General features: G+C 51.5%; 1 protein-coding gene across 2 annotated transcripts in view; it reads right to left on the bottom strand.

The window, feature by feature from the left end:
* The window catches only part of DNAJA3 (DnaJ heat shock protein family (Hsp40) member A3), a 36,162-nt gene extending 19,065 nt beyond the window's left edge, over positions 1–17,097 (bottom strand). For both annotated transcript variants that reach the window (XM_062179850.1, XM_062179851.1), the window contains exons 1-3: positions 16,853–17,097; positions 12,483–12,616; positions 268–351 (exon numbers count right to left, since the gene is read on the bottom strand). In XM_062179850.1, coding sequence (XP_062035834.1) covers positions 268–351; positions 12,483–12,616; positions 16,853–17,063 — 429 coding nt within the window. In that variant the 5' untranslated portion in view covers positions 17,064–17,097. The remainder of the gene's footprint in view (positions 1–267; positions 352–12,482; positions 12,617–16,852) is intronic.
* Between the last annotated feature and the right edge of the window lie 541 nt (positions 17,098–17,638).

The following is a 17,638-nucleotide window of genomic DNA, read 5'->3' as shown; positions in this document are numbered from 1 at the left end:
CAAAAAAGGGCTGAATTAATTAATTAAACTGGAAATCCCCAAACCTGGCCATGACTGACTGACATGGCAGCTCTGTTCCCAGAGCACTGAGCCCAGTTCTTGATGAGATTCCAAGTCAGCACAGCTAGCACGGCACCTGGGAGTCGTCTTTAACAAGGTGTCATGGCGCAGGGACCAGGTCTTCACGATGAGCTGCCCAGAGCCCTGCACAGCACAGCAAGCTGAGTCACACACAGCTGGAAGCCCTGCACACAGCAGACACAATACCTCATAGGCTTCCGCCAGCTGGGAGAACTTCTCCTTGGCTTTGGGGTCATCCTTATTCGTGTCAGGGTGATATTTCTTGGCAAGCTAAAGATAAAAACGGTAAAGTACTGTGAACACAAGATGATTACTAAATAGAACCCCAAATGCCAGTCATAATTATGACTCCTTTATAACACCTGTCTTTTAGGATTTAGCAATTAGTAGCAATTTTTTTTAAAGATTCATTCATTTCTCTCTTTCTCTCTCTCTCTCTCTTTTTTTTTTTTTTTTCTTTTTTGACAGGCAGAGTGACAGTGAGAGAGAGAGACAGAGAGAAAGGTCTTCCTTTTGCCGTTGGTTCACCCTCCAATGGTCGCTGCGGCCAGCGCGCTGAAGCCGGCACACCTCGCTGATCCGAAGGCAGGAGCCAGGTGCTTCTCCTGGTCTCCCATGGGGTGCAGGGCCCAAGCACCTGGGCCATCCTCCATTGCACTCCCTGGCCACAGCAGAGAGCTGGCCTGGAAGAGGGGCAACTGGCACAGAATCTGGCACCCCGACCGGGACTAGAACCCGGTGTGCCGGCGCCGCAAGGCAGAGGATTAGCCTATTGAGCCGCGGCGCAGGCTAAGATTCATTTATTTATTTGAAAGGCAGAGTTTGAGAGAGAGAGAGAGAGAAAGTTTTCCATCTGCTGTTTCACCTCCAAATGGCCACAATGGCTGGAGTTGGGCCGATCCAAAGATAAGAACTAGGAGCTTCTTCTGGGACTCCCACTTGGGTGCAGAGGCCCAAGGACTTGGACCATCTTCTACTGCTTTCCAAGGCTACAGCGAGAGCTGGATCAGAAGTGGAGCAGCTGGGACTAGAACCAGTGCCTTAAGAGATGCCAGCGCTGCAGGGGGTGGCTTTACCTGATATACCATGGTGCCAGCCCCTAGTAGCAATTCTTAAAACAAGATTTAAGACTTTAAAATGAAAACTTTCTTCATATCTGTTATCTATAGACATTTTCCAACAAATCTCTTCCAACCATAGCTATACCAGCAGTAACTAAACCTGTAGATTTCAGGCTCCTTTGTAAACACAAGTCACCAAACAGCATGTCTGGAACACTAACATATGTAAAAAGGGGTTAAGGTGTACAAGTAGGTAAATGGTTCTGTTGTATAAATTATTTTGGGGCGCTGGCATTGTGACGTAGCAGGTAAAGTAGTCCCCTGTGATGCTGGCATCCCATATGGGCACCGGTTCAAATTCCAGCTGCTCCACTTCCGATCCAGCTCCCTGCTAATGTGCCTGAGAAAGCAACAGAGGACAGCCCAAATGCTTGGGCCCCTGCATCCCTGTAGGAGACCTGGATGAACTTCCTGTCTCTGGGCTTCAGCATGGCTTAGCCCCAGTTATTGCAGCCACCTGAGGAGTGAACCAGCAAATAGAAGATCTAACTCTGCCTTTCAAAAAATAAACAAGTTTTTTTTAAAAAAATCAATTTTTCTTTTTTTAAAAGATTATTTATGTGAAAGGCACACAGACAGATGTATCTTTGATCTTTTTTTTTTTTATTAAAGATTTATTTATTTACTTGAAATCAGTTACACAGAGAGAGGAGAGGCTGGTTCATTCCCAACTGGCCACAACAGCTGGAGCTGTACAGATCCAAAGCCAGGAGCCAGGAGCTCCTCCGGGTCTCCCACATGGGTGCAGGGTCCCAAGGACTTAGGCCATCTTCCACTGCTTTCCCAAGCCATGGCAGAGAGCTGGATGGGAAGTGGAGCAGCCAGGACTCGAATCGGTGCCCATATGGGATGCTGGCACTACAGGCGGCTTTACCCGCTACGCCACTGCACCGGACCCTCCACAGGCTCACTCTGTAATTGGTTGCAACAACCTGGGTTGGGCCAGGAAGAAGCCAGGAGCTTGGAACTCCATCTGGATCTCCCAGGTGGGTGCAGGGGCCCAATCACTCGGGCCATTTTCCACTGCTGTCCCAGGTGCCATCAGTAGGGCAGTTGTATTGGAAGTGGAACAGCCAAGACTCAAATTGGCACTCATGTGGGACGAAGGAATTACAGATGGCAGCTTACTCCACTGTGTCATATTACCAGACTATTCCCTCCCCCTTTGTTAAAGATTTATTTATTTGAGAGGCAGAGTTACAAAGAGACTGGGAGAGCTCTTCCATCTACTGGTTCACTCTCCGAATGGCCACAAAAGCCAGGAGCCTGGAACTCCACTCAGCTCTCCCATGTGGGTAGCAGGGGTCCAAGCACTTGGGCCACCTTCTGCTGCTTTCTCAGAGGCATTAATGGGGAGTCAGATTGGAAGTGGAGCAGCTGAGACTTGAAGTGCTGTTCATGGGATGCCAGGGTCGCAGGCAGCAGCTTAACCTGCTGTGCCAAAATGCTGATCCCCAAGATTTCTTTCTTCCTTCCTTTTATCTTTAAAAGGCAGAAAAAAAGAGAAGGAGAGGGAGAGAGACAGAGGGACTGATCTTCCATCTAATGGTTCTCTCCCCAAATGGCCGTAACAACTGGGGCTGCACCAGGCCAAAGTCAGGAGCTGGGAACTCCACCCCGGTTTCCCACACGGGTGGCAGGGTCCAAGTACTTGGGCCATCACCCGCTATCTTCCCAGGTACATCAGCAGGGATCTGCATCAGAGCAGATCATGGGATGCTGCCGTCATCAGTGGTGGCTTAACTCCCTGTGCCTCAACAGTAGCCTAAAACATGGGTTTAAATATTTAAAAAGGAGCTAGCATTGTGGCACAGTGGGTTAAGCTACTGCTTGTGACACTAGCACCCATTATGAGCTACAGTTGGAATCCCAGCTGCTCCTCTTCTGATCTAGCTCTCTGCTAACATGCCTGGGAAAGAAGAGAAAATGGTCTGAGTGCTTGGGCCCTTGCCACCAAGTGGGGAGACCCAGATGAAGCTGGCTTTTGCCTGGCCCAGCCTTGGTTATTGGGGTCATCTGGGAAGTGAACCAGAGGATGGAAGATAGATCTCTTTCTGTCTCCTGTCTCTCCCTCTCTATTTCTTCCAAATAAATGAACTGTTTAAAAAAAATGAAAAATGTTAACAATTTAAAAAAAAAGTCCTGACTATACCAAGATATGCTATGTACCTTTTAAGTGTCTGCCATGTTTACTCTGATACCTTCCCAGTCTTTGGATCACCAGAATCTTAAAGATGAAAATGGCCCTCTCAGTCTTTCTCTGTCTATAACTCTGTCTCTCTCTCACTGTCTAACTCTGCCTGTCAAATAAATAAATAAAAAGAAAAAAGAAAATGGCCATGGTTAACGGTAGGGTCAGATGACCCCAATGCATCATCCACCGCTCTGAGATGCTGAGCACATGAATAACCCACAGTTTGACCATCAGTACTGCAACAGGGACCAAGTAAAGCAATACTGATTGATTGAAAGTGCAAGGTGGGGCTCACAGCAGCATTTACCATTAACTGGTACTAGAACATAACAGGGAGCACAAGAGAAGAGGGCACAGCTAAGGTCTAAAACACTATTAACATCAGTACACTGGGGCAGGCACTGGGGCAGAGCAGGGGAAGCACTGCCTGCGAGACGGCATCCTGTAGGGGCACCTGTTCCAAGACCCAGCTGCTCCATTTCCAATCCAGCTCCCTGCTCATGCAGCTGGGAAAGCAGTGGGGGGTGGCCCACGTGTTTGGGCCCCTGCACCCATGTGGGAGATTGAAAGGAAGCTCTTGATTCCTGGCTTCAACCTGGCCCAGGCCCAATTGTTGGGACCATTTGGAGAGTAAACCAGAGGATGGAAGATCTTGATTTCTCTTCCTCTCTCAGTGTAACTTTTTTTTTTAAAAGATTTTATAGGGCCGGCGCTGCGGCTCACTAGGCTAATCCTCCGCCTTGCGGCGCCGGCACACCAGGTTCTAGTCCCAGTCGGGGCGCCGGTTCTGTCCCGGCTGCCCCCCTTCCAGGCCAGCTCTCTGCTGTGGCCCGGGAGTGCAGTGGAGGATGGCCCAAGTGCTTGGGCCCTGCACCCGCATGGGAGACCAGGATAGGTACCTGGCTCCTGCCATCGGATCAGCGTGGTGTGCTGGCCGAGCGCGCCAGCCATTGGAGGGTGAACCAACGACAAAGGAAGAGCTTTCTCTCTGTCTCTCTCTCTCTCACTGTCCACTCTGCCTGTCAAAAAAATAAAAATAAAATAAATAAATAAAAGATTTTATAAATTTTTTTTTTATTTTTTTTTTTTTTTGACAGGCAGAGTGGACAGTGAGAGAGAGACAGAGAGAAAGGTCTTCTTTTTGCCGTTGGTTCACCCTCCAATGCCCACCACGGTAGTGCGCTACGGCCGGCGCACCGCGCTGTTCCGATGGCAGGAGCCAGGTGATTCTCCTGGTCTCCCATGGGGTGCAGGACCCAAGGACTTGGGCCATCCTCCACTGCACTCCCTGGCCACAGCAGAGAGCTGGCCTGGAAGAGGGGCAACCGGGACAGGATCGGTGCCCCGACCGGGACTAGAACCCGGTGTGCTGGCGCCGCAAGGCGGAGGATTAGCCTGTTGAGCCACGGCGCCGGCCAAGATTTTATAAATTTATTTGAGAGGTAAAATCACAGACAGTGAGAGGGAGAGACAGAGAGAAACGTTAGTCTTCCATGCACTGGTTCACTCCCCAAATGGCCACAATAGCTGGAGCTAAGCCAATCTGAAGCCAGGAGCCAAGAGTTTCTTCCAGGTCTCCCACATGGGTGCAGGGGCCTAAGGCCTTGGGCCATCCTCTGATGCTTTCCCAGGTGCATTAGCAGGGAGCTGGAAACGAAGTGGAGCAGCTGGGACTCAGACCAGCACTTCCATGGGATGCCAGCACTGGAAGCCGGGGCTTTAATCCACTGGGCCACAGCTCCACCCCCAATAAACAAACAAGTCTTTAAATACACACACACACACACACACACCAGTATACCCAAGGCTATGAGGTAGCCACTTTATAATTTAGCACTGCAGGTGCTGGCACTATGGCATAGCCGAACTACCTCCTGTGATGCTGACATCCCATATGGGGACCAGTTAAGGTCCTGGCTACTCCTCTTCCGGTCCAGCTCCCTGCTGGTGTACCTGGGAAAGTGCAAAGGATGGCCCTTGTGCTTGAGCCCCTGCACCCACACAGAAAACCTGGAGGAGGCTCCTGGCTTCAGCCTGGCCCAGCCCTGATCGTTGTGGACATTTGGGGAAGAAATCAGAGGAGGGAAGACCTCTTTCTGTCTCTCCCCCTCTAACTCTGATTTTCAAATAAATAAATAAATCTTTAAAAATTTATATATAGGGCCAGCACTGTGGCATAGTGGGCAAGACTGCCACCTGCAGCGCTGGCATCCCATATGGGCACAGGTTTAAGACCCAGCTGTTCCATTTCCAATGCAGCTCTCTGCTGTAGCCTGGGAAGGCAGTGGAGGATGGCCCAAGTCCTTGGGACCCTGTACCAGCATGGGAGACCAGGAAGAAACTCCTGACTCCTGGCTTAGTACTGAAGCAGCTCCAGCCATTGTAACCATTTGGGGGTGACCCAGAGGATGGAAGACCTTTCTCTCTCTCTCTGCCTCTCTGTAGTTCTACCTTTCAAATAGATTAAAAAAAAAAAAAAAATCTGTACTGCAGCAACTTCAGAGCTTCCTTATCAGACACCACACACGGGGCTTATGTGAAGAGAGCACCATCACGCCCACCAACAAAAATGAAATCACAGTGCAAATGAAGGATTCAAAGGAACTGAAATTCGGGGGCCGGCACAGTGGCATAGCAGGTAAAGCCACTGCCTGCAGTGCTGGCATCTCGTACTGGCGCCGGTTTGAGTGCTGGTTGCTCCACTTCCGATCCAGCTCTCTGCTATGGCCTGGGAAAGCTGTGGAAGATGGCCCAAGTGCTTGGGCTCCTGCACCTGCGTGGGAGTCCCGGAAGAAGCTCCTGGCTCCTGGCTTGGGATCAACACAGCTCCAGTGGTTGTGGCCAACTGGGGAGTGAACCACTGGATGGAAGACCTCTCTCTCTCTCTGCCTCTCCTCTCTGTGTAGCTGACTTTCAAATAAAATAAATAAATCTTTAAAAATAATAATAAAGTAGAGGGTTAAGTCATGGCTTGCGGCGGTGGCCTCCCATATGGGTGCCAGTTCAAGTCCCCGCTGCTCTTCTGATCCAGCTCACCGCAGAGGATGACCCAAGTGCTTGGGTCCCTGCACCTACAGGGGAAATCCAGAAGAAACTCCTGGCTTCTGGCTTCAGGCTGGCCTAGACCTGGCTATTGCGGCCATTTGGAGAGCAAAGCAGCGGATGGGAGATCTCTCTCTCCTCCTCTCTACCTATGCCATTCAAATAAAATAAACAAATCTTAACAACAACAAAAAAAGTTTTATTTTCATAGGGGCCAGCATTGTGGCACACTGGGCTAAGCCGCATCTTGTGACGCCAGCATCTCGTATGGCAGTGCTGGAGTTCAAGCCCTGACCGTTCTGCTTCTGACCCAGCTTCATGCCAATGTGCTGGAAGGCAGTGTACTCAGGCCCCTGCCACCCATGGAGACCAGGATGGAGTTACTAGCTCCTGGCTTTGGCCGGCCTACCCATAGCTATTGGAGCCATCTAGGGAAGTGAACTAGTGGATGGAAAATTCTGTCTCTCAGGGCTGGCGCTGTGGCGCACCGGGTTAATGCCCTGGCCTGAAGCGCTGGCATCCCATATGGGCACTGATTCTAGTCCCAGCTGCTCCACTTCCAATCCAGCTCTCTGCTATGGCCTGGGAAAGCAGTAGAAGATGGCCCAAGTCCTTGGGCCCCTGCACCCGCGTGGGAGACCCAGAAGAAGCTCCTGGCTCCTGGCTTCGGATCAACACAGCTCCAGTGGTTGTGGCCAACTGGGGAGTGAACCATTGGATGGAAGACCTCTCTCTCTCCCTCTCCTCTCTCAGTGTAACTCTGACTTTCAAATAAATAAATCTTGAAAAAAAAAAATTCTGTCTCCCCCTCCTTTCTCTCCGTCTCCGTAGTTCTGCCTTTCAAACAAATGAGGTTGTTGCTTTTGGTTTTGTCTTTTTTTTTTTCTTAAAGGCAAAGGATCTGAATATGTGTTTCTTCACAGAAGACACACAAAGACCCACAAGTATGTGCAAAAATACTCAATATCCTTAGTCTCTAGGGAAAAGCAACATCAAGATCACATGAGGCCAGCGCCGCGGCTCACTAGGCTAATCCTCCGCCTTGCGGCGCCAGCACACCGGGTTCTAGTCCCGGTCGGGGCACCGATCCTGTCCCGGTTGCCCCTCTTCCAGGCCAGCTCTCTGCTGTGGCCAGGGAGTGCAGTGGAGGATGGCCCAAGTCCTTGGGTCCTGCACCCCATGGGAGACCAGGAGAATCACCTGGCTCCTGCCATCGGAACAGCGCGGTGCGCCGGCCGTAGCGCGCTACCGTGGCGGGCATTGGAGGGTGAACCAACGGCAAAAAGAAGACCTTTCTCTCTGTCTCTCTCTCACTGTCCACTCTGCCTGTCAAAAAAAAAAAAAAAAAAAAATCACATGAGAAGAATGGGCATTATGGCTCAACAGGCTAACCCACAGAATTGGGAAGCCTGAATCTTAGATGAGAGTGTGTGGCTCAAGAACCAGCTATTCTGCCTCTGATACAACTTCCTGGGAAGCAGCAGATGATGGCTGAGGTGCTTAGGCCCATGCCACCCACGTGGGATATGTGATGGAGTTCCTGACTCCTGGTTTTGCCCTGACCCAATCCCAGCTGTGAAAGGTATTTGGGGAGTGAATCATTAGAGGGGAGATTTCTCTCTCTTTTGCTCTGCCTTTGAAATAAGCAAGTCTTTAAAAATATACACGGGGGGGCTGGCGCTGTAGCGCAGTGGGATAAAGCCCCAGCCTGCAGTGCCAATATCCCATATGGGTGCCGGTTCAATTCTCAGCTGCTCCACTTCCAATCCAGCTCCCTGCTAATGTGCCTGGGAAAGTAGCGGAAGACGGCCCAAGTGCTTAGGCCCCTGCACCCACGTGAGAGACCTGGATGAAGCTCCTGGATCCTGGCTTCAGCCTGGCCCAACCCTGGCTGTTGTGGTCACTTGGGGAGTGAGGAGATGAAGAGCTCCCTTACTCCTTCTTTCTCTGCATTTCTGCCTTTCAAATATATAAATATTAAAAAGGGATATTTTGAGAAAAACACAGACAGACACACACAGATGGGGCCAGCATGTGGCACAGGTGAAGCCACCACCTGTAATGCAGGCATCCCATATGGGCACCAGTTCAACTCCTGGCTGCTCCACTTCCAATCCAGCTCCCTGCTAATGTGCTTGGGAAAGCAGAGGAAGATGGCCCCAGTGCCTGGCACCTGCACCCACATGAGACCAGGAAGCAGTTCTAGACTCTGGCTTCAGCCTGGCCCAGCCCTGGTTGTTGTAAACATTTGGAGAGCTAGTCACTCAAGGCTGGACACCCGGGGCAGGTGTCCGGCACAGTGGCCAAGATGCCACTTGGGACACCGGCATTTCATGCTGCAGTGCCGAGGTTCAATTCCCAGCTCCACTTCTGCTACTGCACACCCTGGAAGACAGCCAAGTGGTGGCTCAAGTACTTGGGTCCCCGTCATCCACGTGGGAGGCCTGGATGGAGCTCCTAGCGTGTCACTTCGGCCTGACCCAGCCCCAGCTGTTGCAGGCATTTGGGGAGTAAACCAACGAATGGAAGATCTCTGTCATCTGTCTCTGTGTCTTTCAAATTAAACAATTTTTTAAAAGTTCAAATTATCCAGTTGCCATATGACTCAGAAATCACTCTCCTAGTACATACCCAAGAGAAATATAAACACAAGTACACCAGAATTCACACAAGCATCTGGAGAAGCACAGCCAAACAGTAGAGACAACCCGAACGCGTACCAAGCGATGAACACACAGACACAACGTCCTACCCACACCGTCAAGTACTGTATGACTACAGAGAGGAGCGAGGTGGGGTGGGTGTCCCGGCACACAGGGATAAGCCTGCACCCACATGGAGTGCCGGTTTGGGTGTCAGGTACCTGCAATTCTGATCCGCTTTCTGTCAATGTGCCTCAGTTCATGAAGAACTGTACTATGAAAAAGCTATGCAAAAGTTTCAACTTTCTTTCTTTTTTTTCTTTTTTTTTTTTGACAGGCAGAGTGGACAGTGAGAGAGAGAGAGACAGAGAGAAAGGTCTTCCTTTGCCATTGGTTCACCCTCCAATGGCTGCCGCGGCTGGCACGCTGCAGCCGGCATACCGCGCTGATCCGATGGTAGGAGCCAGGCGCTTCTCCCAGTCTCCCATGTGGGTGCAGGGCCCAAGCACTTGGGCCATCCTCCACTGCCTTCCCGGGCCATAGCAGAGAGCTGGCCTGGAAGAGGAGCAACCGGGACAGAATCCAGCGCCCCAACCGGGACTAGAACCCGGTGTGCCAGCGCCGCAAGGCAGAGGATTAGCCTAGTGAGCCGCGGCGCCGGCCTTTTTTTCTTTTCTTTCTTTTAAAGATTGATTTATTTCTTTGAAAGTCAGAGTTACACAGAGAGAGATGGAGAGGCAGAGAGAAAGAGAGAGGTCTTACTGGTTCACTCTCCAATTGGCCACAACGGCTGGTGCTGCATCAATCTGAAGCCAGGAGCTTGTTCTGGGTCTCCCATGCAGGGGCCCAAGGTCCTGGGCCATCTTTTACTGCTTTCCCAGGCCATAGCAGAGAGCTAGATTGGAAGTGGAGCAGCCGGGACTCGAACCAGTGCCCACATGGGATGCCGGCACTGTGTGGGACAGCTTTACCCGCTACCCCACAGCACCAGCCCCCCTCAAATTTCTTTGTACTAAAATAAACATAATAATTCTGTTTCTCAGTAAACTTTTTCTTTTTTAAGATTTACTTACTTATTTGAAAGGCTGAGTTAGAGAGACGTTTTATCTGCTGGTTCACTCCCCAAATGACCACAACAGCCAGGTCTGGACCAGGCTGAAGCCACAAGCCTGAAACTCCATCCAAGTCTCTTATGTAGGTGGCAGGGACCTAACTACTTGGGCCATCCTCCAACGCTTTCCCAGGCACATTAGCAGGAAGCTGGATTGGAAGTGGAGTAGCCAGAACTCAAGCTGGTACTCAACTGGGAATCCAGCAGCGGCTTAATCCACTGTACCACAAAGCCGGCCCCTCTCAGTTTTTTGAAGTACCCTGATAGTTAGGTACTCCACAAGTTATAAGCAAATACTTATATTTATACTTATATGTCATCTGACATCAGGGACTTGAGCACCCAGATTTCACTGTCTGTGGACCAACTTTCCAAAGATTCAAAGGACAACTACAGTAAAAACCAGCGAATGTACTCTCAAAAAGGCTGTCAACCCTATACTGGGACCCTCTATTTTTATTGGTCAGAGCAAGCCAAGAGTCTGGGGACCATTAGTCCAGACATCTCAGGTATCTCTTTCTTGTTTGTTTTTACTCTTTGTTTTTTTCCTTTACTTTACATTATTTCACTTTTATAAGCTGCAATACAGTCTGAGATAAGACAAGACGAATCTCCTATTTTCAAAGAAAGGAAATAGAGGCTAACACTGTGGCGCAGCAGGTTAAAGCCCTCACCTGCAGCGCAGGCAACCCATACGGGCACTGGTTTAGTATCAGCTGTTCTACTTCTGCTCCAGCTCCCCGCTAACACTCCTGGGAAAGTAGCAGAGGATGAGCCAAGTCCTTGGGCCCCTGCACCCACGTGGCAGACCTGGAAGAAGCAGCTCCTGGCTCCTGGCTTTTGATCTGCTCAGCTTTGGCCTTTGTGGCCATTTGGGGAGTGAACCAGTGAAGGGAAGACCTCTCTTTCTCTGGCTCTACCTCTCTCTGTAACTCTTTCAAATAAAAAAAAAAAAAAATCTTTAAAAAAAAGGAAAAGTAATTCTAAACCCATAAACTTTTTCTAAATTCAAAGAGTAACTACCTAAAACTTAGACCAGCATATCTATTCATTCAGAAGGTACATACTAATTTTTAAAAAAAACTTTTTTTTTTTTAATTTAAAGGCAGTATAACAAAGAGACAAAGGGATCCTCCATCTGCTGGCTCAGTCCCCAAATGGCTGCGATGGTCAGGGCTATGCCAGGCCAAAGTCAGAAACAAGGAGTTTCACCATCCAGGTCTCCCACGTGGGTGGCAGGAACCCAAGCACTTGGGCCATCTTCCGCTGCCTTCCCAGACACATTAGTAGTGTGAACCAGAGTTCATGTGGCATGCTGGCATCACAGGCGGTGGCTTACCTCGCTGCACCACAATGCCAGCACATTATAAAATAATTTAATTACCAAGGCAACACTGGAATATCTCCGGTGAGTCTCTCCGGAGAGACTACAGCACTGCATCCTCAGGAACACACAGGAAGGTCCCCCTTTATTGCATCACTGCCCTCTATCAGCAGCCAACGAAGTATCCACATGGACTGTACACTGACCAGGATCAGACCAAACCAACAGCATTCTTTCTTGTTTTATCCATGAGGATTCCCATACTTTAAGTTTATTTATTTATTTTTATTGACAGGCAAGGAAGAGACATCTTTTTTTTTTTTGACAGGCAGAGTGGACAGTGAGAGAGAGAGACAGAGAGAAAGGTCTTCCTTTGCTGTTGGTTCACCCTCCAATGGCCGCCGCGGTAGCGCACTGCGGCAGGCGCACCGCGCTGCTCCGATGGCAGGAGCCAGGTGCTTATCCTGGTCTCCCATGCGGGTGCAGGACCCAAGGACTTGGGCCATCCTCCACTGCACTCCCTGGCCACAGCAGAGAGCTGGCCTGGAAGAGGGGCAACTGGGACAGGATCGGTGCCCCGACAGGACTAGAACCCGGTGTGCCGGCGCTGCAAGGCGGAGGATTAGCCTGTTGAGCCATGGCACCAGCGGGAAGAGACATCTTCTACCCACTGGATCATTTCCCACACACATACAATAGTCAAGGCTGAGCCAGGCTGAAGCCAGGAGCCAGGAACTCCACCTGGGTCTTCCAGGTGGGTGCAGGGAGCCGAGGACATGAGGCATCACCTGCTGCCTCCCAGGGTGCACATAGACTGGGTAGAGGCAGAGTGAGAACTAGAACCAAGGCACTCCCAAATGGGACGCAGGTGTCCCAGGTAGCAGCTTAATCCGCTGTGCACCCCCAACACCCACCGCAACAGCAATCCCCCTACAGTCTTCTGCTAAAATCTGACTTGCATACAAACCTGGTAGTAGGCTTTCTTGATATCTTTCTGGCTGGCATTTCGAGGCACTCCTAAAATCTGGTAGTAATCTTCTTTGGCCAAAGGGGCACTCGTGTGGAAGGAGGCAGTACAAATAAAAGGGTAACTTTTTGCTCCTGAAAAAGAAAAAAGGAAGAAAATCACTAGGCACGTGCTCCACGAAACCGAGCAGTCAGCCAGCCTGGATGCACCTGCGAAGGACCGAGGAGGCCAGAGCCTCAGGGTCTCTTCCCCTCCAGCCCCTCTGCATCATGACAATGGGGAAGGCCACGGAGCTCACTGAACGTGATGTCCACACATTGGGTGTGGCTGATGCTGCCGGGCTACAGGCTGCTGTCGTCTCAGGGTACCCCAAAGAGCAACCCCAGACGGGGGCATCATCTGAGGGAGGATACGGCTCCCCCGCCTCACAATCCTGAGCATATGTGTGTGCTTCTGTCTCAGGGCTCCCCCACACCTACATTCTTTGTCCTCCATCATGCAATCGTGGGGATCTGCTTGTGGGTGGTCCTCAGAGTGCACCCCAAGGCCAGCAGTCACCACTGCACTTGCTGAAAACGCCAACTTTCAGACACAACGAGGTACTCTACAGGCCTCCACCCTCGAGATGCTACTAACGAGCTGACACCCAAAACTCATGTCTCCAGATACTGTCAAATGTCCCCTGGGGATAAAACTGCTCCTCGCTGAGAACCAACGACCACCCAACCTAAGCAGTTCAGGAAAGGGCGGCTGGGGCTTGAATCTATGCAATTTATGCCTGTGGTCCTGTGGTAGTCTGTGACAGCATCCCCTTTCACCCTCAAAAGTGCCCTGATTGGCTACTGAATTCTGTGATCACTTCCTTGAAGAGGTTCGAATGAAAGTTGGTGGTGGGGCACTTGTGCACTGAGGAGCTACAGGCACCACAACGGACTAACCAGAAGCTAAGTATGAGGCCTGGGATGAACAGAGAAGCAGAAGGGCCCTAGAGCTGCGCTGAGGTGGCTGGGTTTTATCCTGAGGCCAACAGGGAGCCACCACACGTGCTAGTGGGAAGTGACGAAGATCCCTAGGAAAGAAGATTGGCAGACTACTTACATGGAAGCAGAAAAGAGAACAAGAGGTGTTGACCACATCCAGGAAGGGGCAACACAGACAGAACGGGTCAGAAACAAATGCTTGGGCCATAGCCAATACTCCTGGAACAGGAAAAGCAGGCACGGAAGCAACAGGAGTCAGGAGACTGCTGCTTCTCAGAATGAGGACACTAGAACTGGTTCCTTAGTGATCCTGCGGTATATATATATATATATATACACATACACACACACACATATGTATATGTAAAGACTTTTATTTATTTGAAAGGCAGAGTTACAGAGAGGCAGAGGCAAAGAAACCATCCACTGGTTCACTCCCCAAATGGTCAAAATGGCCGGAAGTGGGCCAATCCGAAGCCAGGAGCCAGGAGCCTCTTCCAGGTCTCCCTCGCAGATGCAGAAGCCCAAGCACTTGGCCCATCTTCCACTTTCCCAGGCCATAGCAGAGAGCCGGATCAGAAGTGGAGCAGCCAGGACTCGAACTGGTGCCCATGTGGGATGCTGGCACTGCAGGCATTGGCTTTACCCGCTATACCACAGTGCCCGCCCCATCAATACCTTCTTTTCTCAGGAATGATGGGTTACCCTAGCCTGGTCCAGACTCTCCCTCCCTGCTCCTTCAGTGCCATAAGGCTGAGGGTGATTATGGCACGGGTCCTGGCAGCTATGTCTTCAACATTGTGAGCAGAGAACTTGGATCTGAATTAGAATTGAAGAGCGTAATATGCAAAAATACATTGCATAAAGACAGATTACATTTAATATAAGCTGGCTGATTTTTGACACTATCCAAAGGGCACGATGATTAGCAGTCAGAGTTTATTTAGGGGCCATCATTGGGGTGTAACAGGTTAAGCTGCCACCTGCAATATGAGCATCCCATAAGGGCATCAGTTCATGTCCTGACTTCCACTTCTGATCCAGGCTCCTGGGAAAGCGGTGGTGGAGGTGTACCCACGTAGGAGACCCAGAAGAAGCTCCTGGTTCTGGTCTGGCCCAGCCTTGGCCACTGAAGCCATCTGGGGAGTTAACCAGTGGATGGAAGACCTCCTTATCGCTCCCTCTCTAACCCTGTCTTTCAAATAAATGAAATAAATCTTAAAACAACAAAAACAAAAAGAGTCCACTTGACAGTTTTTTCCTCCAAGGTATGAGCACAGAATATCCTCCCTTTTTAGAACAACCCAGAACAAGATTAGCCTGTAGGTGATTCCAAGAATGGCCAACCCAGGGGAAAAAAAACAAGTTCTTCCTGCTGGGAGAAAAGTCGGTTTTATGCCACGTAGCTGTACCACTGGATTTGAGATGAAATCACAGATCAGTGTTTGGGAACTGCCTTGATGGCTGCAGATTCAACAGCAGTGCACCTGGGAGAACACCACCTCTCACATCATCTGACACAACCTCGCCCATCAGGGACTCAGGGCCCACTTGGGGAAAAGAGAGCTGACTGCAGTTCCCTGGTAACAGCCGACACAAGGCTTAGTACTTACAGTCTGTCTCGCTTTCTCACACACAGACACAACTCAAAGATGCACCCTAGGCAGGCACTTGACCTAGCGCTGTAACAACACATCCCATATCAGAGCAGCTGGGTTCAATCCCCACTCTGCTCCCGATTCCAATTTCCTGCTAATACAAACCCCGCAGACAGTGGTGCTGGCTCAAGTAGTTGGGCCCCAGACACCCATGTGGGAAACCTGGACTGAGTTCCTGGCTCTGCTCCCCACACCTTTCCCCCCCACCCTCCCCCCAGCCACTGCAGGTCTCTGCAGAGTACACCAGCAGATGAGAGCCCATCTGACTGCTCATGCTGCCTCCCTAAACTTGCAGGTGCAATATGAATAAATTTAGCTTAATGATGAATACATTTAGCTAAGAACAAAAAGATGCAGCCAAATTCTATTTCAAATAACCTTGACATTAAAAATATATTAGCAAGCCTGAAAACTGGCCACTTCTGCAGGACGTCTCTCCAAATCGCCCTGAACAGGAGCAGAGTTATAAAGTGTGCTTACTTGGCCAAACCCACATCCAATCTCCATCCTCTGCCGTGTCCCAGGGGCCTAGAACGGCTCCACTAGCCCGGGACAGGCCTCAGCATATGCCTGTCAACGAATGAACTTCACAGAGGAGGACAGACGGCCTCACAGGAAACACACCACACGCTCAGGTCGCAGACTGGAGGCGGCCAGTTTGTGGGCCTGGATGCCCAGGTGCGTTTCTTTCCACTACACCAAGTAATCACAATTACTAATACTTTAATGACTGCCTATTATGTAAGCATTGCAAAATCGAGCCACGAGAAGAAAGTACCTTAGTTCTCTGTCAGGACCCTTCCGTTAACCTTTTCTGCCAACTTGCAGAGCTAACCATCATGTGCACAAATTCTCGGGGCCACATGCAAGATCCCTCCTCACTACAATGAACCCATCCAGCACACAACCGAAGAAAAAATGACGGCTAAACATCTCAAAGCCCAATGCACACTAACTCTGTGTCACCTCCTGTAATTAAGGATGCAGGTTTCAAGGAAGACCTTTCTCTCTGTCTCTCTCTCTCTCTCTCACTGTCCACTCTGCCTGTCAAAAAAAAAAAAAAAAAGATGCAGGTTTTAAATCAAGGGTCTCCTGTGTGTGTGTGTGTGTGTGTGACTCTACTGCACGTTAACAGCAAAAGCGCAGTTTCCTTACAAAACGGAACCATGGTGCCCACCCTATGGAAATGTGCGTGAGGAGGTAAACCACTGGTCCCCGGTCTTTACACGTTAGACTAGCTAGCTACCACCACCGACTTCAGGACTTCAATCTGCAGCGCGCGGTGCGAGGGCGGCTCTGCGCTCGAACCACGCTTCTCGCCCGGGCTCACGCCCCCGCCTCAGTTTCTCATTTCTCTAGAGGGGGATGAGGACCCGCTCCCCGCAGGGCTGCCGCCGAGCGCCTAGCACGCACCGCACCGCACCGCACCGCCGTGAGCTCCTCCCTCCCGCTACGGGCTACCGGGTGGGAGCGCGGGAGAGGGGACAGCGACCTCCAGAAATGCTGACGCAGGCGTGGGGTCACGACCCACGGGGCGCGGACCCGCCGCCGCGGGAGCCCCCCGCTGCCCTTCTCCCGCGACGGCTTCCGAGCAGGCTGCTGGGCCTCTGCCGCCTGCAATTCAGGGGTCGGGAGACACCGGCCACTCCGCTACCTCCGCGGCCGGAACGAGGCAAGTCACCCCTTGCTGGGCCCCCGAAGCCGCCCATCCGGCTCCGGATCCCGCCCTCACCTGTGAGGCTGACACCGGGTCTCAATGTCAGCTGCGCCCGGGGACTGCGAGCGCCCAGGGAAGGCGCGAAGGCAACGACGCTCAGCTTGCGGCCCAGCGACGCCTCCAATACGCCCTCCCTGGGCGGCCGAGCCCCTGTTCCCGCTACAGCTGGCAGCCGGCGGGACCCCACAGCCACCAGCAACCAGCGTGTGGTACACCGCGCCGCCATCTTGGCCCGGGGACACTGCGCATGCGCCACCCGGCTTAAGGAGGCCTTGCGCGAACGGCGCGCGCGTGCGCAGGCGCTTCCGGAGGCGGGACCCTCTGCGCGCCCACGAGGGGACGCCGGGGTTACGCACACGCGGCCGTACGAAGCGTTCCTTTCTGCCGCCGCCGCTGCCGCCGCCGCTGCCGCTGCGGGTCTTTCTCTGAGATGTGCTATTTCTTACACTCGCGGTGGGGAAGGCCCATCGTTCTGTGGTGGACGACCAAAGGCTGCACCCACCTGTGTAAGGACATGGTTGTGTGTAGCGCAACCTAGGGCGGGACTACAAATCCCGGCAGGCAACGCGGCCACCCTCCGCGCGGATCCCAGCATGCAGTGCGTGCCTTGCTTCCACTTGACCCCTAAGTCTTGCGTCCCATTGCGTGAGTGGTGCCCCGTGGGTTCCGGTTGTGCCTGTGCTCCTGCCCCTAAAGCGTGGCCGCAGTCTCAGTTTCTGACTCCCGCCTAGCAGCACTGTGATCGCTTAGCTCTTTTATTTAAGATTTATTTATTTGAAAGAGTTAGATAGAAGGGGAGGC

Source organism: Lepus europaeus, chromosome 21 (genome assembly GCF_033115175.1).
Source record: "Lepus europaeus isolate LE1 chromosome 21, mLepTim1.pri, whole genome shotgun sequence".
Lineage (NCBI taxonomy): Eukaryota > Metazoa > Chordata > Mammalia > Lagomorpha > Leporidae > Lepus > Lepus europaeus.
The sequence above is the reverse complement of the archived record's forward strand: the minus strand, read 5'-3'. Positions and strand labels throughout refer to the sequence as shown.